This window comes from Podarcis gaigeae, assembly GCF_964106915.1.
Source record: "Podarcis gaigeae genome assembly, chromosome: 3".
Taxonomy (NCBI): Eukaryota; Metazoa; Chordata; class Lepidosauria; order Squamata; family Lacertidae; genus Podarcis; species Podarcis gaigeae.
In genome coordinates this window covers 120326883-120352783 of record NC_139680.1, presented here as the reverse complement: position 1 = coordinate 120352783, position 25901 = coordinate 120326883, and the positions used below count along the sequence as shown (strand labels likewise).

At 47.7% G+C, this 25901-nt stretch overlaps 1 protein-coding gene across 1 annotated transcript in view; it reads right to left on the bottom strand.

The window, feature by feature from the left end:
• Positions 1–25901, bottom strand: part of SCARA5 (scavenger receptor class A member 5) — a 108179-nt gene that overhangs the window by 9171 nt on the left and 73107 nt on the right. The window contains exons 7-8 of the mRNA XM_083733572.1: positions 12663–12719; positions 4446–4643 (exon numbers count right to left, since the gene is read on the bottom strand). Of these exons, the coding sequence (XP_083589698.1) occupies positions 4446–4643; positions 12663–12719 (255 nt within the window). The remainder of the gene's footprint in view (positions 1–4445; positions 4644–12662; positions 12720–25901) is intronic.

Sequence of the window (25901 nt, the reverse complement as noted above, 5' to 3'; positions counted from 1 at the left end):
CAAACTTTTCCAAATTCCAATGCTTCTAAAACAATGTCCATACAGCCTTTAGTTTCCAAAGAACCTTCAGTTTCCCTATAGTTAGCAGAGTTGGTCTTAAAAACATAACAATATCTCAGCAAGTGCCAGAAAAAATGATTCAATATAACAGTTCCAATAGCACTCAGCTTGTAGCAGCACAAAGCAACAAAGTGTCAAAATTTTCAATCTGACAGTTCTGTTAAATAGGCAGTCCGACTGCCTGGGTTTCTCTGTAGATTTGTAATTCCAGCAGAAAAGGTAAAGCACAGTTCATATTAAGAAGTGAATCACTCAAAGAGTTAAGTCCTAAGTCTCCTTAAACACAGCTCCAATAGATGTACAGATTGATTGCCTTTTAGCGCCTCTTCAAAGGCTCCAAACATCAAAGTCCTTTGCTTTGAATCTTAAGCAGAGACGAGAGACGGACTTCCTGGTTGCGTCTCCCGCTTTTAGCCGAATTAGCAGTAATTTAGCCTCCAAATCTTTCTTTCTTTTCTTACTCACGGGTTGTTGTTTTCAAATCGGATGTTCCCAGGAAAAGATGTCAGCGCTCACCGACAGCAGCTACGCGGCTTCACTCCACAGAAAGAGCGATCGACTCACAGCACCGCGCCAACCCTTCCACGTTCCGAGACCCCTTACGGGGTCTCTTCTGCGTTTCGGGGGGCGCTTCTGGTGCCTGCCGAGTCCCACGGCCACAGGCTTTCGCTGCCTGTGGTTTTCCGACGTGGGTCTCCGCTTCGCCGTAGCGGACGACCCGTTTCTGCGGAGCTCCCCCTTCACAATTAGAAGAAGGCAGCCATTGTCGTTCGCGCCGCCTCCGGAAGTCCTCCTTTTCCAGGGAGTCTTCTCTTCTCCTGAGGTGGCCAAAGTACTGGAGCCTCAGCTTCAGGATCTGTCCTTCCAGTGAGCACTCCGGGCTGGTTTCCTTCAGAATGGAGAGGTATGATCTTCTTGCAGTCCATGGGACCCTCAAGAGTCTCCTCCAGCACCAGAATTCAAAAGCATCAATTCTTCGGCGATCAGCCTTCTTGATGGTCCAGCTCTCACTTCCATACATCACTACTGGGAAAACCATAGCTTTTACTATACGGAACTTTGTTGGCAAGGTGATGTCTCTGCTTTTTAAGATGCTGTCTAGGTTTGTCATTGCTTTTCTCCCAAGAAGCAGGCGTCTTTTAATTTTGTGGCTGCTGTCACCATCTGCAGTGATCATGGAGCCCAAGAAAGTAAAATCTCTCACTGCCTACCCCTTCTACTTATGATTTCATTTATTTGCTACACGGACACCCCGTGGCAGACGTTCGCAAGGCAAAACAGCAGAAACAGAAACCCCAGAGGGCGCTGCTTTGTGTGTGCGAAAAGACCGAAGCAAAGGAAAGAATCAGGGTGGACCAGACATATTTGCACAAACCAGTCACGCAAATTTCAAAATATTTGCAGTCCAGTCTTCCTCTCTCCCTGCCCTGATCAAAAGATGTGATGAAATGCTGGAACGGTACCAACACAGCCATGGCTTCGATAACACCAGGGGATCTCCTGACCCATAACTTTGGGGTTCTGCAGCCGCTCAGCGGGGCTTGTTTGGAAATGGTTCTGGTCAATTGCACATCTCTCTGCCTCTCTTTCCCAGGCAGGAGCGCCTGGGTGGCCCCTGACCACACAATAATAATAAATATAATAATAGCTGGACCATAAAGAAGGCTGATCGCCGAAGAATTGACGTTTTTGATTTCTGGTGCTGGAGGAGACTGCAAGAAGATCAAACCTCTCCATTCTGAAGGAAATCAGCCCTGAGTGCTCCCTGGAAGGACAGATCCTGAAGCTGAGGCTCCAAGACTTTGGCCACCTCATGAGAAGAAAAGACTCCCTGGAAAAGACCCTGATGTTGGGAAAGATGGAGGGCACAAGGAGAAGGGGACGACGGAGGACGAGATGGTGGGACAGTGTTCTCGAAGCTACCAGCATGAGTTTGGCCAAACTGCAGGAGGCAGTGGAAGACAGGAGTGCCTGGCGTGCTCTGGTCCAGGGGGTCACGAAGAGTCGGAGACGACTAAATGACTAAACAACAACAAATAAAATTTATTTATATCCCGCCCTCCCCAGCCGAAGCCGGGCTCAGAGTGGCTAACAACAGTAAAATAATACAGCGTTCTAAAATCAATTCATTATGAAATCAATTCAAATCATATTGATGGCAACCATTGGGCTAGAGTTCTGTGAGGATTACCAAAGGAGGGGGTCAGACTGTGCCTTGGCCAAAGGCCTGGTGGAACAGCTAAGTCTTGCAGGCCCTGCGGAAAGATGTCAAGTCCCACAGGGCCCTAGTCTCTTGGGACAGAGCGTTCCACCAGATCAGGGACACAGCCAAAAAAGCCCTGGCTCTGGTTGAGGCCAGCCTAACCTCCCTGTGGACCTCCAAGATGTTTTTGTTTGAAGACCGTAAGGTACCCTGTGGGACATACCAGGAGAGGCGGTCCTGCAGCCCCTTGACCACAAAGAAAGCCATTACGTAGAGGTGAGCGTTGAATGGGAGACTGAAATCAAAGGCTCGGAAGTGCCAAGGATCTCCTTATCCAGTTCTTGGACTCTGGGACACGCCCCCTGCATTTCTCCCAGGCGGGGAAATTTGCAAAGATATGGGAGGTCGACACTATTGGTATCGCTATCCCTGTGTTGCACAGCACGGAGTGGCTGAGACTGAGAGACTGAAATGTGAAAGGATGATGGCTCCGTAGGAGAGCATTTGCTCTGCATGCAGAAAGCTCCAGGTTCGAATCCAGCCATCTCCAGCCTGATGTTCATCAGCCAAAGGCCTGGCTGAAGAGGAATGTTTTCACATGGTGTCTAATGAAGGCGCCAGGTGAGGCACCCAGGGGAAAGCATTCTGCAAAAGGGGGGCCACCACAGAAAAGTCCTGTTCTTGTGCTGCCATGCTCCAGACCTCTAATGGAAGAACGGTCTCAGATGATGATCCCAGGGTCCAGGTAGGTTCATGTGCTGGTCCTGTGGGTTACCCAAGAGGCGAGGTCCAAGTCCGGTCCGTGGTCAAAGCTGAAGCTGGGTGGAGGGCAGGGAGTCGGGTGAAGTCAGGAACAGGCTTGCAAGCAGGGATCCAGGGCGGGTCAAGCAGGAAAGCAGGACAGGGTTCAAGCAGGAACTGGCTACCAACAATGTTGCTCCCACAACTTGGGATTGGGGCTGGTCGGCTTTTATCTGCCCCAAGGCATAGGGCGGCCCCGATCCTCTGGTCACTCGCCTCTCCAGGCCTGGAGGTGAGCACTCCTCCTGCAGGAACTTAGTTCCCTCCGCCTCTCTGCCCTGAGCCTCTGCAGTTCAGGAGAGGCTGGAGGGTTACCGGACCCAGAGGCAACCTCACCTTCCTCTGATGGGGCTGAGAGTGGAGCACCTGCAGGCAATGGGTCCTCCATCACCTCAGGAGCCAGAGCAGACTCAGCTGGTGCCTGCACCTGAGGACCCAGCACAGGTGAGGACCCTTCAGGCTCAGGCCCCAGCCCCGGCTCAGCTGGTTCTGGAGGCGGGGAATCCTGTGCAGGCTGGGATTCCTCGGGTTCAGCCTCTGAATCGGACTCCCAGGCCATCACAGTTCATATGGGGAGAGGAAAATGGAAAGCTCAGACTATGGTTCCACGCAGCTTAGCTGTGATGGCCTGGGAATCCGATTCAGAGGCTGAACCGGAGGAACCCCAGCCTGCACAGGAGTCCCCGCCTCCAGGGCCGGCTGAGCTGCGGCAGGGCCTTGGATCTGAAGTGCCTGCACCTGTGCCGGATCCTCAGGAGCAGGCACCAGGTGATTCCACTCTGGCTCCGAAAGTGATTGAGGGCACAGTGCCTACAGGTGCGCCTCTCCCAGCCCTGTCAGGGGAAGGTGAGTCTCCCCCTGGGTCCAGTAACCCTCCAGCCTCTCCTGAACTGCAGAGGCTCAGGGCAGAGAGGCGGAGGGAACTGGTTTCTCCCAGGAGGAGTGCTCGCCTTAAGGCCAGGAGAGGCGGGTCTCCTGGGGGCCGGGACCGCCCCTGGCCTCAGAGAAGATAAAGGCCAGTCAGCCCGGTCCCAGGTTGCGGGAGCAACATCGTTGAATACCTGCTTCTGCCCAGACCCAGACCTGTCCTTCCAGAGTTCCTGTCCCCGCCCGGCTTCCTGCTTCGGACCCCGCCTCGCTCTTTGTGAACTGTTTCCAGACTCGTGACCCAGGACCGGACTTTGACCACGCCGACGGTAACCTTCCCCCCAGGACCAGCACATTAGCATTTTCCACAGTAGTTGGCAAAGGTTCTCCAGGGTTTCAGCGATGGTTTTCTCATGCTCCTACATAGAGGTGCCACTGGACAATGAGACCGGTACCCTCTGCACGCAGAGCAAATGCTCGAGCCACCAATGGCTCGTGGCGTTGCTGCCTTTACCTTGCCCAAAGACGGCCATCCTGTAAACCTCTTCTGCGCCTCGGAAGCCCAGCATCCGGCACACCACGTCTCCGTCTTTCTTGTCCCAGCCATCGTCACAAACGGTGCCCCACGATCGGTCGTGATAAACCTCCACCCGCCCTTCATGGGGCCCTGAGCCGTTCACCAGGCGGATAATGCCCTCCTCGGAAGCAGGGGCTGCAAGGTAAGGCAGGGGAGGAAAAGAATAAATCACAGATGGAATTAAAATTGTCAAATCAAGAATTCATGCTTTGCCAGATGAGCACATGAAGGGGATGAGGTTCACAGAGCTTTCGTGTTTGTCTGCCTTGGCAGGAAGCTGTTGCATACTTCCTACCTGCCTGGACATCTTTCTCTTTTTTCATCATGCCTCCAAGCTGACTACATGTGCACATCGGAGCTCTGAAACTCAGACACCATTTTGAACTTAGTTTTTGTGCTTCTGTAACTTAGATAATAGGGACGTGGGTGGCCGGTTCGAATCCCCATGATGGGTTGAGCTCCCGTTGCTCGGTCCTTGCTCCTGCCAACCTAGCAGTTTGAAAGCACGTCAAAGTGCAAGTAGATAAATAGGTACTGCTCCAGCGGGAAGGTAAACGGCGTTTCCGTGCGCTGCTCTGGTTCGCCAGAAGCGGCTTAGTCATGCTGACCACATGATCCGGAAGCTGTACGCCGGCTCCCTCGGCCAGTAAAGTGCGATGAGCGCCGCAACCCCAGAGTCGTCCGCGACTGGACCTAACGGTCAGGGGTCCTTTTACCTTTACCTAACTTAGATAATTGTTAGAAACCTGCCTTCATTTTGCTACTGTAATTGCTGCTTCAAGACCCATACCATATATGTAAGTAAATACTACTTTTACTTCTTCACAAAACGATGTATGTGTGATTGCTGCTTTTAAAGGGGAGAAAAGAGGTAATACCAGGAAAACTCAGCCTGTCTTAAAGCAGAAAGTATTGTTTCTAGAAGGTTAAATCAACCTTGCCTAACCTTTAACCTTGCCAAGTTTAAACTGCCAAGGATGGTTCTCTGCTCATCTCACAATATATCCTCTTCTACTGTCGAAATCCATTCCTAGACTCTCTCCTGAGGGATGTTGCTCCCTCTACCCTCAGATCACAGGGGAGACATGCCCACATCTCTTTCCGGTCCCTAAACAGGAGAACTGAATGCCAGACACCCCCTTGAGCAGGACAGAAATGCACCTAGTGTCAGAATACCACCGTTCCAAGTACTTCTTTGCACAATGCAAAATTAGCTTACGGCACTGTTTTTAGTTTAGAGAAAAGGTAAGAGGCAACACGATAGAAGTTTATAAAATTATGTTTCTCCCCCTCTCTCATGACACCAGAAATCATGGACACCCAATGAAGATCAATGTTGGAAGGTTCAGGATGAATACAAGAGAGGACTTCTCCACACAGTGCAAAGCTAACTATGGAACTCCGGTTGCCACTTCTAGGAAATCCACAAGTATGATGGCCTGGGACTTGGGCTCGGACTCGGAACCAGAGGAGTCTCAGTCTGCACCGGATCCTTTGCTTCAGGCATCATCTGAACCAAGTCTGGGTCCTGACCCTGAAGCGTCTCAGTTTGCACAGGTTCCCCTGCAACAAGCACCAGCTGGGACGAGTCAGGGGCCTGAGGCTGCCTTCAGCTGGGCCATCACTTACAGCTGCTCCACTACCGCTTGGGTCAGGGGAGGCTGAGGCAGCCTCTGGGTCTAGTCATCCACCGACATCTCCTGAGCTGCAGATACTGAGGTCTGAGAGAAGGAGAGACCTGAGTACTTGCAGGAGGAGTGCTCGCCTTTGGGAAAGACAGGGAGGTGAGTCACCGGGGGATCAGGACCAGCCGTTACCCGACAGAGATAAAAGCCTGCCAGACCCCGCCTCAGGTTGTAAGAGCAACGTTGCTGATTGCTAGAACCTTCCTGAGACCCTGTGCCTGACCTTGCCTGGTTTCCTGCCTTGGCCCTGTTGGACTGACTCCTCACGGAAGGAACCCTTGGATTCGGGACTGGACCTGGACCGCGTTGCTTGGGTTACCCCCAGGCCCAGCACAACAAGCAGGATCTGAACACAGAGCCCTGTCTCCTCCTGAGATTTCCAGCAGCTGGGAATCAGAAGCACTGCGGCCTCAAACTGCAGAGACACAGCCGAGCCATCACGGCTATTAGCTATCGAAAGCCTTCTCCTCCATAAATCTGTCTAAAGTCATCTAGGTTTGTGGCCATCACTGCCTCTGGTGGGAGAGAGTTCCATAGTTTAACCCTGCGCTCTGTGAAGAGGGACTTTCTGTTATTTGTACAGCTTATCCTTACATCTAGTGATGTATGGAAGTGAGAGCTGGACCATAAAGAAGGCTGATCGCCAAAGAATTGATGCTTTTGAATTCTGGTGCTGGAGGAGACTCTTGAGAGTCCCATGGACTGCAAGAAGATCAAACCTATCCATTCTGAAGGAAATCAGCCCTGAGTGCTCACTGGAAGGACAGATCGTTAAGCTGAGGCTCCATTACTTTGGCCACCTCATGAGAAGAGAAGGCTCCCTGGAAAAGACCCTGATGTTGGGAAAGATGGAGGGCACAAGGAGAAGGGGACGACAGAGGACGAGATGGTGGGACAGTGTTCTCGAAGCTACCAGCATGAGTCTGACCAAATTGCGGGAGGCAGTGGAAGACAGGAGTGCCTGGCGTGCTCTGGTCCAGGGGGTCACGAAGAGTCGGACACGACTGAATGACTAAACAACAACAACAATCCTTTCATCATGGATAAACTCGTGCGCATTTCTCGATGCAAGGATAAGTTCTGAGTAGCAAATGGGAAAGGATTAGTTCACCTCCCAGCGAGGCAGTTTCCCCCCACTGCTGGGCAGTGGACCAAATTGTTTTCAGCATAAAACCGGGAACAAAAAGACATCCCTTCTCCAGGTTAAGTGGGGCCAACAACTTGGATTGCGGCGTGCAAAGGGATGAGGCTGCATCCTTGATGCTCTCCCCACCCACTTTGGCCTTGACTCTTTGCCGATTGTGTCATTGTGCATGAAAGCATGAGGCCGGTCCCTCTAATCCTCCACGGCCCCTGACCCCACCCATTAAGCCATCATCGCCTGTCGCTCTTGGCAACGCAATCTCTGTCTCCCACCGGCTCCCAGAGACATCTTGAAGCCATTTGCGGCTGTCTCCTTGAGCAAGGGGCACCCTAGGCGTGCCGCTCACTTGCTGCGAGGAAGGCTGGGTTGCGTTCCAAGCTAGTCATCGCACTCCTCAGCTGTTGGGTGTGGACATATCCCTCCCTGGTGGGATATTTCACCTGCCGGAATGGCGGCTTCATCGCTGGGGCCGGTTTAAGAGCCACACCTGCTCTGAACGCAATAGAGAGGTCCCATATATGGACGCTAACTGGAGCCGGGAGACTGGGCGGGAGACCAGGGCTGCGCTTCTCATTTAGATTGGTGTGTGTGTGTGTGTGTGTTTGTGTGTGTGTGTGTGTGTGTTATCCTGCAGTGTCTCAAAGAAAGAAAGGGGAATTTTCATGCTGTACCTTTAGGGATGGAGATGCCAGATCCTATCAGCTCCAAGAGCCAGCATGGCCAATGGGCATGGATGATGGGAGTTGTAGTCCAGCAAGAAGTGGAGGACCACACACCTGTGTTTGATGTGTCCTTCATTGAAGCAGTCAAATACAGTCACACCTGGTCCAGAACTGGTCACACAGCCATTTGACTCATTTTCATCTTTTGCTCTTTTGCCATCTTCTGCTGGCTCTTAGCCAGCAGCACATGGCTCATCCTTTCAGAAGATGGAAGCCACAAGGTAGAAACTCTAAGGCTCCCCCAAGAGTTGCGCTCCCTTTGAAGAGCGAGCGGAGTGTGTGTGTGGCTCTTGGGGGCTTTTCCCCGAGGAGGGAGAAGGGCTGCCCTTCCCTCCTCGAGGAAAAGCCCCCAAGAGCTGCACACACACTCCATGAGGCTCTTTAAAGGGAGCGCTGAGCAGAGCCTCCCGCCTGCATTTGCTCCACAAGATGCACACACATTTCCCCTTACTTTTTAGGTGGGGAAAAGTGTGTCTTATAGAGCGAAAAATACGGTAGCACTGTGTTTTTTCTATCTTGTTGGAAGCTGCGTAGAGTAAGTGGGGCAGTCCAGTCAGAGGGTTGGGGGTACTGCTGCACGTTTATAAAATGATACACAGCATGGAGAAAGTGGACAGAAAATGTTTCTCCCTCTCTAATGACAAGCTTGTTGAGATTCATGGCCCTCTGCCACGGATGCTATAGCTGAGATTCCTGCACTTGGAATCCTGTGTCCAGTTCAGGGCACCAAAATTTAAGAAGGTTGTTGACAAGCTGGAAGGTGTGCAGAGGATCAAGGGTCTGGAGACAAAGCCTGATGAGGAATGGTTGAAGGAGCTGGATATGTTTAGCCTGGAAAAGAGGAGACTGAGAGGAGCCATACAAGACTGAGAGGAGCCATACAATAGCCATCTTCCAATATCTCAAGGGCTGTCACATGGAAGAGGGAGCAAGCTTGTTTTCTCCTGCTCCGGAGGGTAGGATTTGAACCCATGGCTTCAAGTTACAAGAGAGGAGATTCCGACTAAATATATGGAAAAACTTTCTGACAACCAGAGCTGTTTGACAGTGGAACGGACTCCCCTGGGAGGTTGTGGACTCTCCTTCCTTGGAGGTTTTTAAGTAGAGGTTGGGTGGCCACCTGTCATGGATGCTGTAGCTGAGATTCCTTCACTGCAGGGGGTTGGACTAGATGACCCTTGGGGTCCCTTCCACCTCTACAATCCTCTTGACTAAACATCGGGAAGAACTTTCTGACAGTAAGAGCGGCATGGCAGTGGAGCAAACTCCCTCAGAAGGTAGTGGTCTCTCCTTCCTTAGAGGTTTCTAAGCAGAGGGTGGATGGCCACCTGTCATGGATGCTTTAGCTGAGATTCCTGCATTGATGGGGGTTGGACTAGATGACCCCTGGAGGTCCCTCCCAACTCTACTTTTCTATGGTTCTTTTAACGGCTGTTGTTTCTCTTCCTCTGCATGCAAGAATGCCATATTTGCTGCAGTATTTCTTAGGCCAGCCGCAAGAGGGCCCCTTCTCTCTCTCTTTTATTATTTTTAATTATTAAATTTCCATTTCATAATATTAAAATACATCCTTGTTATTCACATTGGCTTTTGCTCATAGGAGCCGATTGATTTCCCTCATGGTTTTCATAATCCCTTTCTATATTATAGCATTTGTGCCTCTTCTAATTTACATATTGTTCATTCCAATCGTCATAAATTTTAAATAAATATAAAAAAGGTATTAATTATTAACATTACAAGTCTTTTTAAATCAATCCAGCTAGCGGCGTTAATTGTTTGCAGTAAGAGGCCCCCTTCTCTCAGTTGGGTCCCTCACTCTTAGGAAGTACCGTATTTTTTGCTCTATAAGACTCACTTTTTCCCTCCTAAAAAGTAAGGGGAAATATGTGTGCATCTTATGGAGTGAATGCAGGCTGCGCAGCTATCCCAGAAGCCAGAACAGCAAGAGGGATTGCTGCTTTCACTGCACAGCGATCCCTCTTGTTGTTCTGGCTTCTGAGATTCAGAATATATTTTTTTCTTGTTTTCCTCCTCCAAAAACTAGGTGCATCTTGTGGTCTGGTGTGTCTTATAGAGAGAAAAATACAGTAAATACGAACCTCCTTGGGGATTGGGATTTTATTTTTTTCCAGCAATGCCTGGATTGCACCCCCCAAAAAAACAATCTGTAGCCCAGGGATTTACATGCTCATTCCCACCCTCCGGGCCCCCATTTTGCACGAGACCCCAGAGTTTCCCGTGGCCTTTGTTCCCCTTCCGTGCATTTGTTTTTATTGAGCCTATTACCTCTCCGAGCCTTGAGCAAAAGGGGAAAATATAAGGAAAAGAAATAAACATGATTGCTTAGGAAAACAAGCCCGCGAGCCCATGCAGCTGCACAAAGATATCATCGGCCGGGATAATTGGGACCATGTGTCTGTTAGGGAAATGGGAGATTTATGCCCTAGTGCAGAGAGAGCACTGCTCTGCGAATCTCCCCGGTCAAGGAAGGAAGAAGAAAAAAAAGACGACCATTTCTCATTCTGTTTGCGGAACGGACATCTGCAAAACTGTTAAGATCCAAAATCTCTATCTCTCTATCTCTCTATCATCTATCATCTATCTCTCTATCTCTCTATCATCTATCTATCTATCTATCTATCTATCTATCTATCTATCTATCATCTATCTATCTATCTATCTATCATCTATCATCTATCATCTATCATCTATCATCTCTATCTCTATCTCTATCTCTATCTCTATCTCTATCTCTATCTCTATCTCTCTCTGTCTGTCTGTCTGTCTGTCTGTCTATCATCTATCATCTATCTATCATCTATCTATCTATCTATCATCTATCTATCTATCTATCTATCTATCTATCTATCTATCTATCATCTATCTCTCTCTCTCTCTCTCTCTCTCTCTCTCTATCTATCTATCATCTATCTATCTATCTATCTATCTATCTATCTATCTATCTATCTATCTATCTATCTATCATCTATCTATCTATCTATCTATCTATCTATCTATATCTATCATCTATCTATCTATCTATCTATTATCTATCTTTCTATCTATCTATCTCTATCTATCTATCTATCTATCTATCTATCATCTATCTTTTTATTATTATTAAAATATTTATTGCAGTTTTCAAACAATACAGCAAACCTCACACTCAAAACCAAAATAAAAAAATAGAAGAAAAACACCATCACAATCAATCAATCAAGCAAAAACAGAGAAATACAACACAAGACATCAAAAACAGAAAAACAAGAAAGTAGACCTAAAAAGAAACATATATATCCAGTTTCTTACCCATTATTTTCATATCCTTCTTTCCTGACTTCCTCACATCTCCCTTTTCTGTGTTCCCTTTTTACACAATCATATTCAGCAATACCTAACCTTTTTTCAGATCTTATTCTGTATTATACCTTTCAACTATTATGTCTCCAATTTTTCCCCTTATAACATTTTGTTTAAGTTTATCTATCTATCATCTATCTATCTATCTATCATCTATCTATCTATCTATCTATCTATCTATCTATCTATCTATATCTATCTATATCTATCTATCTATCTATCTATCTATCTATCTATCTATCTATCTATCATCTATCTATCTATCTATCTATCTATCTATCTATCTCTATCATCTATCATCTATCTATCATCTATCTATCTCTATCTATCTCTATCTATCTATCTATCATCTATCTATCTATCATCTATCTATCTATCATCTATCTATCATCTATCTATCTAGCATGGGAGCATTTTGCGCCCATTTCACAGGCTACTGTCGAGTTGGAAAAGGCAAGCAAAATGATCCAGAAGATGGAGCGACTCTGCTACGAACAAAGTTTGCAGCGTTTGGGACTTTTTGGTTCAGAGAAAAGGAGAAGAAGAGGTGAAATCATGGAATATTATAAGATTATGTGTAGCATGGGAAAGTGGGGAGGGAGAATTTTTCCTCCCTCTTTCATAGGGCTAGAACACATGGCTGGTGGAGGAATCAGAACAGATACAGTCATACCTTGGGTTACAGCTGCTTCAGGTTGTGTTTTTTGGGGCTACGCACCTGCCGAAACCTGGAAGTACCGGAACAAGTTGCTTCCCGGTTTCGGTGGTTGTGCATGCACAGAAGCGCTAAATTGCACTGTGTGCATGCACAGAAGCGCCGCTGCGGGTTGCAAACACTGCGGGTTGCGAATGTGTATCCTGTAACTCATGCTGTTAGCCAGGTCTTTGTTTCCAAATCTATTTGGGCTTATCTGTTTGTGGTATATCTGCACAACAAATCTCCATCTTCTATCATCCTTAAGACCCGAATGGACCACATTTCCCTAGACCTGAGCATCTCCTGCATCCGTCAGCATCAAAATTAGAACCCAAATCTATGTATTTAAAAACTAATAAATACAACCCAGGAGAGGCCCTCGGGCCCTTGACAGCAGCCACACCTGCAGAAATTTACCAGGTGCAGCTTTGCCCGTCAACGACGCTTTCAATGCCTTTTTCTCACGTGGCAGTTAAAGGCATCGGAGCACTGGCCGGAACAAAAGGTGGCAACCCAGAGAGGAGAAACAAAACCCCGTCTTACCTGGTTCTCTGCCTCGGTCTCCTCTTTCCCCCTTCTCCCCCTTTGGGCCTCGGTCACCTGAAAGCAGAAAAAAAGGCATCAGACCGAATGCTCTCACAGAGGTGCCTGGGAACACTCAAGTTGCATTATTATTTAATAATAATAATAATAATCACAACTACCCTGTGAGATAGGTTAGGCTGAGAGCCAGTGACCAGCCTAAAGTCACACCCAGTGGGCTTTATGGTAAGGTTACCAGATTTTTTTCTCCCCCCCCCCCATTTTTTTTATTAGTTTTCCAATTTTATAACAAACATATCCACAAACAAAAAAACATCAAAAAACAAGCAAACAAACAAACATATATCCTAACTTTAGAAATTCTGCTTTTGTTAACATTGTTAGATGACTTCCTCGACTCCCCCTGGCTGAGTTTCCATATAAATCATTGTAGCAGTTTTCCAAAACCGATTTCACATAAAATTTACTTAGTCCATTTACATCTTTCTTTCTTTTCATTTTAACTTTTATCCATGGTATTCTACAACATCACCTATTTAAATCCTAGGCCAATTTGGTACTTGCAAGTAATTCTGTTTAAGTTATCTTAACATATTTAACGAGATAATCTTTGAATTTCTTCCATTCCTCTTGGTACTCCTCCTCCTTCTGGTCGCAGACTCCTCTGGTCAGGTCGGCTAGTTCCGAAAAATCCATTATCTTCATCTGCCATTCCTCCACTGTTGGTACTTCTTGTGATTTCCAGTTTTTGGCAGGCAAAATTCTAGCTGCAGTTGTGGCATACAAAAACAATCTGACATCTTTCTTGGGCAATTCCAAACCTGTTATTCCAAGAAGAAAGGTTTCTGGTTTCTTAACAAATGTATATTTCAACATTATTTTCCAATTCATTATAAATCTTTTCCCAGGTTACCAGATTTTTTCCAATGAATCCGGGGACACTTTCATTAATTAAATACTAGACGTTCAGGACGTTGATGCTGCAGTGATGGCGGTGGCAGAGGGGCGGCCGTTGCCTTGACCTCAACAGCCACGTTTCCCCTTCCTCCGAGGCTTCTATCCCCTTTCTCCATGAGCCTGGACAGCCCCTGAGCTGTTGTTTGTTCAGTGGTGGTGGTCATGGGGAAGCAGTGCGTGGTGGGTCAGGCATGGAAGGCAGAGAAGGAGGGCCGAGAGCAGCGGCGGTGGCAAGGCTCGGGCAGCGCAATGCCTCCCTTCCCATCGGAGCAGCCCCAATCCCATTCCTAGCTGTGTGCAAGCATGAGGGGGCAGGGTTCCCTCAACCGGGAAGGGAGGCTTCCCGTTGCCTAACTGAGAGATCCCTGCCCCCTCCTGCTTGCACGCAAGCTCTGATAGACAGTGTGAAGCCTCCCTTCACAGCTGAGAGATCCCTGCCCTGCTCCTGTTTGCACGCAAGTAGGAGTTGGGCGGCTGCTCCAATAGGCAGCATGAAGCCTCCCTTCACAGCTTAGTTGCTGGGGTCAGGGAAGGTGGACTAGATCAGTGTTTCCCAATCTTGGGCCTCCAGCTGTTTTTGAACTACAACTCCCATCATCCCTGACTAGCAAGACCAGTGGCAAGGGATGATGGGAATTGTAGTCCAAAAACAGCTGGAGGCCCAAGGTTGGGAAATACTGGACTAGATGACTCTTGGTGTCCCTTCTACAATTCTATGATGAGGAGATCAGAGTCTACCAGGGATGGCTGCACCTGTTAATTGCAGTCCTCTCAGTCTCTCATTTTCCTATACAGAGTTGTCAGGAGCTCATCCTACACTCGAGTAGGACCCTGGCAGAGACACATGCCCGACTGGCATGTTCTCTCCCTCCTGGTCGATCGTTCGAGAGCTTCATAAGCTTTCTTCAGCCTGAACATCACAGCGACCGATGCCAATAGACATCGGCACACTTAGGGATCCGCAGAGTATTCGCAGTTGTGTAACGGACCTCAGCAAATCATCATTTTGGCTAATCTACTTTATTTACAGGATGCTATGCGTTAAACCACAGAGCCTAGGGTTTGCCGATCAGAAGGTCAGCGGTTCGAATCTCCGCAACGGGGTGAGTTCCTGTTGCTCGGTCCCTGCTCCTGCCAACCTAGCAGTTCGAAAGCACGTCAAAGTGCAAGTAGATCAATAGGTACAGCTCTGGCGGGAAGGTAAACGGCGTTTCCATGCGCTGCTCTGGTTTGCCAGAAGCGGCTCAGTCATGCTGGCCACATGACCCAGAAGCTTTACGCCGGCTCTCTGGGCCAGTAAAGTGAGATGAGCGCCGCAACCCCAGAGTCGTCCACGAGTGGACCTAACGGTCAGGGGTCCCTTTACCTTTACTTTATTTACATATAAACCCACATGGAGCACTGCAACATGGCTCCCTCTCTCTCTAGCATCAGACAGCAAAGAGAAAAAGAACAAAGGACACTTCCCACTTCACGGAACACAGTAACACAAACACCCTGTCTCCGTCACTTCCCACTCCATGGAGTCAAAACATATACCATCTTGTGATAGACAACAATCCCATGACTGCAATCACGGAGCAGGAATTCTAACAGTTTTGTCCCTGCCCTCCTCCCTGCCGAGTCCTAGAAGGGCAACACTGAGACTCTGGGGGGCAGAGGAAACTGACAGGTGCTGCCACTTCCTGGACTGGTTGTGAGACTACGGGCAGAGTGAGGCTGGTGGGCCAGTGCCACCTTCACCCTCATGGACCAGCCTCCACATTTTCCAGCTGTTGCCTCCAGATGTTCCTTCGCTCTCTGGATTCTTTCCTCCCCATAAATAGGACACCCACCCCCTCACCCCCTTTCTCTAACCTGCTGGCAAACGTTTCCCAGTTCTGGGTGGCATAGCCAAGTGACTTTGCATCGAGCCCAGACTAGGCATGGAAATTGGCACCAGTTCTCTAGCTTCCTGGCATCCGGTCAAAGGGTTCCCTCTCCAGCATTTTGGTGGCCCAAGCGGAGTTGCGATGGTTTGGCCCGTGGCTCCTCCCTGCCCCGCCCCCTCCTCCATGGCCTCCTGCCAACCAGCGACTTGATAGGTGACCACCAAGTCCCAATAAACAAGGCCAGATCAAATTTTCTTTCGCTCCCAGCCAAGCTGTTCCCTTTTAACCATTCGGCCAATTAAAAGCATATGTTTTCTGAGCCTGAGTGTTTGTGTGGTTGGCAGGGATTCACGAGCCGCTTTAGACAGAGTCGTTGCACATATATGCTAGATTTGGTGGGTCAGGAATGGCCTGATCCCATGTGAAAAGCCTAAAACGTATCTTACTGGATCTGACCAAATGGATTCATTCATCCCTTGGGTCTCTTTCAAACAGGAGTCTTTTCAGCGGTCTCAAAATTCTAGGAGAAAAAGTATAGGGCCCAAAATAAAATCCCAAAGTCCTACTGGACATCTCCTAATTTTATCCAATCTTCCCTGTGACCGCCCTTGATATATTTGAAGATGTCTCTCGTATCTCCTCTCAGTCTCCTCTTTCCCTGGCAAAACATACCCAGCTCCTTCAACGATCCCTCATAAGGCTTGGTTTCCAGATCGATACGATAATCTTTATTGTCATTGTCCCATACAGAACAACGAAATTGAAAAATCTACACAAGACATTCAAAACCCAACAAGCCTGCTATCCCAGCTATCCCAACCTGGTTAGCCCCCTAAAAACTCTGATTAAAAACTCATTAGGTCCAGTCGTGGCCGACTCTGGGGTTGTGGCGCTCATCTCACTTTATTGGCCGAGGGAGCCGGATTACAGCTTCTGGGTCATGTGGCCAGCAGGACTAAGCCGCTTCTGGTGAAACCAGAGCAACGCATAGAAACTCCGTTTACCTTCCCGCCGGAGCAGTACCTATTTATCTACTTGCACTTTGACATGCTTTCGAACTGCTAGGTTGGCAGGAGCAGGGACCGAGCAACGGGAGCTCACCCCGTCACAGGGATTCGAACCGCCGACCTTCTGATCGGCAAGTCCTAGGCTCTGTGGTTTAACCCACAGTGCCACCTGCGTCCCTTAGGGACTCCTTAGGGGAGTGACAAAGTGGGATATCAAGTCCAGACTCTTCTTCTTCTTCTTCTTCTTCTTCTTCTTCTTCTTCTTCTTCTTCTTCTTCCATCATCACCTTAGCAACCAGTGGTCCAAGCATGGCAACACTTGGCTTAAGGCCATGATCAAATTATAAAGAGAGGGAGATGGGGAGGGTGTTCTCCTTTGAGGAGAGCTCTTTAGTTACTTTTTAAAAAAGCAGTGTTTTCGTGCAATTGTTTTGCCCTGGAGTGCGCCACTTGGCACTAAACTGCCAGTCAATCTCATTGGCTCCCTCGGCCAATAAAGCGAGATGAGCGCCGCAACCCCAGAGTCGGTCCCGACTGGACCTAATGGTTGGGGTCCCTTTACCTTTTAAGGAGTCTCAAAGCGGCTAACATTCTCCTTTCCCTTCCTCCCCCACAACAAACACTTTGTGAGGTGAGTGAAGCTGAGAGACTTCAGAAAAGTGTGACTGGCCCAAGGTCACCCAGCAGCTGCATGTGGAGGAGCTGGGAATCGAACCCGGTTCACCAGATTATGAGTCCACCGCTCTTAACCACTACACCACACTGGCTCTCCATCATGATGGAGTCATGATGTTGATGGAAGATGGTCTCCAGGTATCTGTTTTGGGGATGGCAGGAAGAGGAAGGGTTGCAGAAAAGATTTCTTTTGTGTGTGTTGTTTTTAAGAGGGGAAGGTGGCACCCCCCTACCCCGGTACGCCTTTCTGCCTGAGGAAAAAAGGAAGACCATGTGGCCTGGCTCTTCTCCCAGACCCTAAGCCAGAATTCCAAGCACAATATTTCCTGAAAGGGTCCCGCCAGAGCCATTAAATATATGGAACAGCTGGACGCATTCATTACACCGGCGGGTGGGATGGTGCGCAAGGGCTCATGCGCCGATTCGAAACACATCTTTTAAGAACAACATCCATTTCCAAGGTGTGGGACTTCTTATCGGCAAAATCTCTCGCAAGACCAAGCCAAGAAGGGAGAGGGGCAGGGATTTTTTTTGGGGGGGGGGTGTTGGCAGGGAGAAAGTCAGTTTTGCAGGTGCTGAAGGAAAAGTTGCACGCACAAAATTACGCATCCCTGCTTGCACTCAGAAGTCCTCTATAATTTGTGTGTGGTGGGTGAGGTTTGCACCCATCGCAGTGTTGAAAATGAATGCGTTTGGCAGCCCGTGGCAAATCCATTTTTGTTGTTTTGGAGTAAGGTTCCATTCATAATAATAATAATAATAATAATTTATTATTTATACCCCGCCCATCTGGCTGAGTTTCCCCAGCCACTCTGGGCGGCTCCCAATCAGTGTTAAAAACAGTACAGCATTACATATTAAAAACTTCCCTGAACAGGGCTGCCTTCAGATGTCTTCTGAATGTCAGGTAATTCTTTATCTCTTTGACATCTGATGGGAGGGCGTTCCACAGGGCGGGCGCCACTGCCGAGAAGGCCCTCTGTCTGGTTCCCTGTAGCCTCACTTCTCACAATGAGGGAACCGCCAGAAGGCCCTTGGCGCTGGATCTCAGTGTCCGGGCTGAATGATGGGGGTGGAGACGCTCCTTCAGGTATACAGGACCGAGGCCGTTTAGGGCTTTAAAGGTCAACACCAACACTTTGAATCGTGCTCGGAAACGTACTGAACGTACATTCAGTTCAGAAGTATCCCGGCAATAGTATAAGTTACTATGAATTGAATTCTATTAATTGTTTTCATGGAATCACAGAATTGTAGATTTGGAAGGGACCCTGAACATCATCTAGCGCAACCCTTTGCAATGCAGAAATATGCAGCTATCGTATACAGGAATTGAAACTGCAACCTTGGCGTTATCGGCACCACGCTCTAACTAACTGATAAACTTCTTGCTACTTGCCTTCTATGCTATTTTGTTGGATTACATACCCTCCAACATTCCGCTGATCAAAAGGGGGACATTTGTTTTTTGGTCCCAAGCTCTCACGGAGCTAGCTGACTTGCACACAAAAAACAAGGCATTCTAGGATCCAGGATGTTCGTGTGGTTATTATGTTCTGTTTCGAGCTCAACATTTATTGTTGGGAAAGAGGAATACAAATATTGTTGTTGTTTAGTCGTTCAGTCGTGTCTGACTCTTTGTGACACCCTGGACCAGAGCACGTCAGGCCGTCCTGTCTTCCACTGCCTCCCACAGTTTGAGTTACAGATAGGTAGCCGTGTTGGTCTGCCATAGTCAAAACAAAAAAAATTCCTTCCAGTAGCACCTTAAAGACCAACTAAGTCAGTTCTTGGTATGAGCTTTCGTGTGCATGCACACTTCCTCAGATACACTGAAAAACGTCCCACAGTTTGGTCAAACTCATGCTGGTAGCTTCGAGAACACTGTCCCACCATCTCGTCCTCTGTCATCCCCTTCTCCTTGTGCCCTCCATCTTTCCCAACATCAGGGTCTTTTCCAGGGAGTCTTCTCTTCTCATGAGGTGGCCAAAGTATTGGAGCCTCAGCTTCAGGATCTGTCCTTCCAGGGAGCACTCAGGGCTGGTTTCCTTCAGAATGGAGACTCTCAAGAGTCTCCTCCAGCACCATAATTCAAAAGCATCAATTTTTTGATGATCAGCCTTCTTTATGGTCCAGCTCTCATTTCCATACATCACTACTGGGAAAACCATAGCTTGAACTATACGGACCTTTGTTGGCAAGGTGATGTCTCTGCTTTTGAAGATGCTGTCTAGGTTTGTCATCACTTTTCTTCCAAGAAGCAGGTGTTTTTATAGGACGCTCAGCCACCCACCTCCATATTGTCTGCACTGACTGCCAGAAGTTCCTCAGGCCTTCGGATTCAGGGCTTTCTCTCAACCCTCTAGAGGTGGTGAGGATTCGTGGCTGGCCCCTGAGATCATGACTGTACTCCACGATGTTCTCTCAGTTTCCCAAATGCTCGCCGCAGGCTCAGAAGTTTTGGGGACCACCAATCTGTTTCATATTCCAGTGCACAAGCAGCCTGCTAGGGGATGGATCTTTATCACAGACCAGAGTGCTTGAAAAGTACTCTTAAGTACAATGAATTGGATCACTTTTGAATAAATAAATATTGAAAATCCCAGGAAATGAAAAAGTGAATAGTTTCAAAATTTGAGAAGGACATCTAGGATGCTCTTTCACAACCTGGCGCCCTGCAGTTTTTTGTCATAGAATTGTAGAGTTGGAGGGGACCTCAGGGGTCATCTAGTCCAACCCCCTTCAAGGCTAGAATCACAGCTCAAGAATCCATGGCAGAATGCCATCCAATCTCTGCTTAAAAACCTCCAAGGAAGGAGAGTCCACCACTGCTTGTGGAAGACTGTTCCACTGCTGAAGAACCTCTTTCCTTCAGAAAGGACTTCCTGATGTATAGTCAGAATCTCCTTTCTTGCAACTTGAAGCCATGGGTTCGAGTCCTACTCTTCAGAGCAGCAGAAAAAAAGCTTGTTCTACCTTCCATGTTTGAGATATTTGAAGAAGGCTCTCCTATCTCCTCTCAGTCTAGTTTTTTCCAGGCTAAACGTCCCCAGATCCTTCAACCGTTCCTCATCATGTTTGGCTTCCAGACAACTGGTCACCTTGGTCTCCCTCCTCTGCACACCTTCCAGCTTGCCAACATTTTTCTTAAATTGTGGTGCCCAGAAAACATGTGGCGAATTCAAAACATCTGGAGGGCACCAGGTTGGGGAAGGCTGGTCTAGGCAAGCAGGCCATCGTCTCTGCCAAGGCTCCCCACTCTGTTGCCCATCCAGCATCTCCCTCCTCTTGCCTGGGAAACTCTCTGTGGCCAAGGCGGTTCGATTCCCTTGTTAGGAGGAAAGTTTATCTTGGCTCCTTGGTGCTACCCGTCTCCGTTTGCCTTGGCACGGGGGGCCGGCAGTCGGCGAGGCTCTTTCGTTTCCAGAAAGCTTTATCTCCTTCTCCATCCCCCCAAGACAGATTAGATGGGGAATGGACAGAATGGGGCTCCTTCTAACTTGCTCGGAGGCGCTAGCCAAGGTCGATTTACAAAGAAAGTTCATCTTTCCAAGCGATGGCTGTTTTCGATCACCGCGAACGGCGCAAAAACGCTTATCTGGTTCACACTCACAGGATGTGAGCTAACACACTAATACTCTCATTTTGAAAGCAGGGCAACCGAAAATGAGATGACAACAAATCCCCTCCCTGCAAAACAGACCAAATTATTTACACAAAGGAGCTGATGCCTGATGGTTAAGTGAGGAAGCTATGATGGTTAAGTGAGGAAGCTATGAGCACACCAGCATTTTCCACTCAGGAGAGACCTGTGCTGGGGGTTGGACTAGATCAGTGGTTCGTAACCTATCATCTCTAAAATCCTGATTCCCCCCCCCCCTTGTGACATATACCGTATTTTTGTGTCTATAAGACGCCCCCATGTATAAGACATGGGGTACTCATAAATACCCTATTTTGGGGTACTCAGATTTAAGAAAATGGGGAAAAGATGTATCCGTGTACCTCTGGAAGGCGAATGGGATCCATTCCGGAGCACCGTTAGCACCCAGAGCAGAACACAACCCGTGTCTGCATGTCTGCGCGTGCGCGGGTCACGATTCGCTGCTTCTGCACATGCACATGATGTCATTTTGAGCATCTGCGCATGTGCAAGGGGTGAAACCCGGAGGTAACCCGTTCTGTTACTTCTGGGTCGCCATGGAGCGTAACCTGAAAACGCTCAACCTGAAGCGACTTTAACCCAAGGTATGACTGTATAAGACGCCCCCTAATTTTTGACATTCTTTTTTAGCGGGAAAACGCTAGTCTTATACACGGGAAAATATGGTAATTCTTATTATTCAAAAATTAAACTTCTACTCACATGGAGGAAGCCAAAAGGCCATTAACGTGACCTAAACAAGCTTCCAAATTGCCATGCCCCTAAATATCAAATTGCCCCCCCTGTCAGGCAGATTGGGAACCATGGGACAAGATGAACATCCAGGGAAGCTGCATGTTGGAAAGTTCAGGACAGAGAACAGAACATCCTTCAAACAGCACAAGAATTAAACTATGGAACTCCTGGCCACAGGAGGCAGTGATGCTCACCAACCTTCATGCCTTTAAAAGAGGATGAGACAAATTCATGGGGCACAAGGCTCTCAGTGGCTGCTACAAGTCCAGAGGGCTAAGAGGTCTATAATTGTGAGGGTCTGAGGGGTCACTTTTCTTGAAGATTGGCACAACTCTACTGGCATACCACTCTAGAGAGGTGTCTCCAGTTATATTTATGTATGTGAACAGTTTTGCCAAAATGGGAGACCCCCAATTTATGTCCAGGAGAAAAATATGGGGGGGGGGAATCATGTCTTCCCCTGGCGCTGTTCCAGGATGCGTTGATGAAACCAATTCTCCAGTCTCTGTGGTGGATACAGGTAGCTAGCTGGGGAGATGTGAAGAGTTCTCTATCTTAGAGGGATTTAATATTTGTATTGGACGCCTGCTTCTGGGGAGAAAAGCAATGACAAACCTAGACAGCATCTTAAAAAGGAGAGACATCACTTTGCCAACAAAGGTCTGTATAGTTCAAGCTCTGGTTTTCCCAGTAGTGATGTATGGAAGTGAGAGCTGGACCATCAAGAAGGCTGATCGCTGAAGTATGGATGCTTTTGAATTATGGTGCTGGAGGAGACTCTGGAGAGTCCCATGGTCTGCAAGAAGATCAAACCTCTCCATTCTGAAGGAAATCAGCCCTGAGTGCTCACTGGAAGGACAGATCGTGAAGCTGAGGCTCCAGGACTTTGGCCACCTCATGAGAAGAGAAGACTCCCTGGAAAAGACCCTGATGTTGGGGAAGACGGAGGGCACAAGGAGAAGGGGACGACAGAGGATGAGATGGTGGGACAGAGTTCTTGAAGCCATGAACATGAGTTTGACCAAACTGCGGGAGGCAGTGGAGGACAGGAGTGCCTGGCGTGCTCTGGTCCAGGGGGGTCACGAAGAGTTGGACATGATTAAACGACTAAACAACAACAAAACCAGCAACCAAGTGTTCATTCATCAACAAGAAGCACTGACGAAGGTACCTCACCTTCATGACTTTTTCTGATCCCATTTAAAAGACATCAGAGTTGGTGGCCTCAGTCCAGTAAACCTGAAGGAGCATCACCACCCCAATCGTTCTGCCCGGACACTGAGGTCCAGCTCCGAGGGCCTTCTGGCGGCTCCCTCTCTGTGAGAAGCCAAGTTACAGGGAACCAGGCAGAGGGCCTTCTCGGTGGTGGAACCCGCCCTGTGGAACGCCCTCCCATCAGATGTCAAAGAGAACAACCACCACCAGACTTTTAGAAGACATCTGAAGGCAGCCCTGTTAAGGGAAACTTTTAATGTGTGACATTTTAATGTATTTTTAATCGTTGTTGGAAGCCGCCCAGAGTGGCTGGGTTGACCCAGCCAGATGGGTGGGGGACAAATAAATTATTATTATTATTATTATTATTATTATTATTATTATTATTATTATTATTATTCCTCTTTAAGAGTTTAAGCCTTTTTCTGAAGACTGGGCACAGCCTTCCTATTTAGGCAAGGATTTAAGAAGGAGGACAGTAAAGGCTCCAGTCGTTGGGAGCATTTTTTATTTTTTTAAATTATTATTATTATTATTATTATTATTATTATTGCCCATTTCCGAACACAGCAGGACACATTCCCAAGTAATTATGCTCAGGATTGTGCTACAAGGCTGCATTCTATTGGTATTTCTTTCAAAGCAAGTTTTGAATATGAGGAGCCTCTTGGATCATTTAGTCCAACATCCTGTTCTCAGTGACCATCAACCCTCAAGTGGGATTTATGTAGAAGAGACAACTTTCTTTCTGGGGTTTCCAGTAACTGGGGTTCAGAAGCATCACTGCTTTCAATGTGGAAGCAGAGCATAACCATTGTGTGATTCTTCTCCATAAATTTATCAAATCCTCTTTTCAAACCATCGCAGTTGGTGGCTATCCTGTGGGGGTGAGTTCCACAGGTTAACACCATTCAGCCTCTGTGGGATGTTCACAAGTCCTAGCGTTTTGAGAGCAGGCTAATAATTGTTCTCTCTTTGCTTCCCCCAGGCTAAGAATAATTTTATAAACTTCTTATCACGGCACCTCTTACTTGCCTTTTCTATAAAAAGTCTCAACCTTTCTTCATTTTCTTGATAATTTGGGTGGCCCTTTCCTGAGCCTTTCCCAACTCTGCAGAATCCTACCTCGCAAGGTTGTTGTGAAGATAGAATGGGGAGGGGAAAGAGAACTATGTAGGTCTCCTTGGCTTTCCTTGGAAGAAAAGCGTGATATAAACAACAGGAACAATTGGCGAAGGCTTCTGAAAAAGCACAAAGGGAGAGGGGAGGACCCCTCTAAAATTCACCAACCCAAGGAGAAGTGATTCTTCCCCTCTTCCTAATAGTTTTTATTCCCGTATCTATGGGAAGATCTCACAGACAGGCCCCAGACCAAGGCTGTTTCCCATCCCGCTAAACTATTCCGACAAGCTGCCCAAGGATCAAAACGCCGCAATGCGGGAGGTTGGAGGAGGAGGGGGCTTTGGGGGGCAAGGGGGGCTAATGAGACTCAAATGGCGAGAGGCGCAGCGTGAAGGCAGCTCATACATGCCGGGCTCAAAGCCAACAGGAAACAGGAGCCAGGAATTTGGGCCAGGGGGCATGGGGGTGTGTGTGCTTTTTAGGCGAACTTTGGGGGGGGGGTAGGAAATGAAGGGTCCCGCAATATCTGCGGCGCATATGCAAAAAAGCATGTAAACATTTGGTACGTAAAGGGCTGATAATTCAGAGCAAAAATTTAAGCGAGGCGGCATTTTCAAAGAGGTTAACAGGGGCGGGTTCACTCTAGAATTTGTGGCCATTCAATGAAGCTGAATTTTGGAAGGTTTGGGACAGATTTCTTCACACAGAACAGAGTTAGACTGTGGAACTCATTCCCACTGGAGACAGAGGATAAAAATTGGAGTAGATAAATTGATGGAGGACTCTATGGAGCTTGCCAAACTGACTGGGAGACTCCGAGACCAGAGAGAAGAGACGGTGGAAGAAGATTGGAAGAAGTTTAAATAATATTTGAAAAAAATATGTTAATATTTAAATCTTAGAATAGCTTTGGAAGTGGATACAGGCTGTAGGGTTAGAAGTAGAAGATAGTGTATTTTAAAATAGTATTATTTGTAAGTGATAAAATGTGAAGATTTTTATGGTAAAAGTAAGCGTGATAAAAGAAAATGGTTAGAAATTATGATATATGTAAACTGCTAAAGAAGAGGTAAAATGAAAATCAGATAGGGGGGACTTGGGGAAGCCCACCTAATGTTTAGAAAAAATAAGGATAAGACAAGAACTTGTTTGTATTGTTTGTTTTTCTGTTTGTGCTGTTTAGTTGTGTTATAAAATGAATAAATTGTTTTGAAAAAAAGAAGAGTATCAATTGATGGAGAACACCTATGATGCCTACACAGGCCTTCCTCTGAACATAACCCAACTTGTCAACATGCTTTTTTGTTGTCAAACTACCATCATGGCATCCTTGGGGTCTTTCCCTTTAACTGGTTATGACCTGGTGAGGGTGGTTACCTGTGTCTCCCTTAAAAAGTTGGAAGAACAGCCTTCCTTCTCACTTCCTCCTCTTTGTACCATCTGTCTTGTTTAAGGGTCAAATTAATTCCATGGAAGATGACTTTTAGCCAGCCCTCTTAATCTGAGATTCCTGCAAGGCACGGGGTTGGACTAGATGACCTTGGGGTTTCCCTTCCAACTCTACAATTCTATTATTCTACCCAGACACCATGGGGGAAATGGCATCTGTGCACACTTTCTCTTTCTCTGTGGGAGATCATTCCTGGAAGGGGGAATTGAAGTGACTGGGGGGACTGGGGCACGTGCCCCTCACTCAAAAATCCAAATGTGAAAATGAAAAGGTTCTGGGTAGCCCAGTTTCAAAGGATGTGGACAAGCTGGAAGGTGTGCAGAGGAGGGCAACCAAGAGGATCAAGGGTCTAGAAACTAAGACTTATGAGGAATGGTTGAAGGAGTTGGGTATATTTAGCTAGGGAAAGGGGATGCGGGTGGCGCTGTGGTGCCGCTGTGGTGGCGCTTGCCGATCAGAAGGTCAGCGGTTTGAATCTCCGCGACGGAGTGAGTTCCCGTTGCTCGGTCCCTGCTCCTGCCAACCCAGCAGTTCGAAAGGACG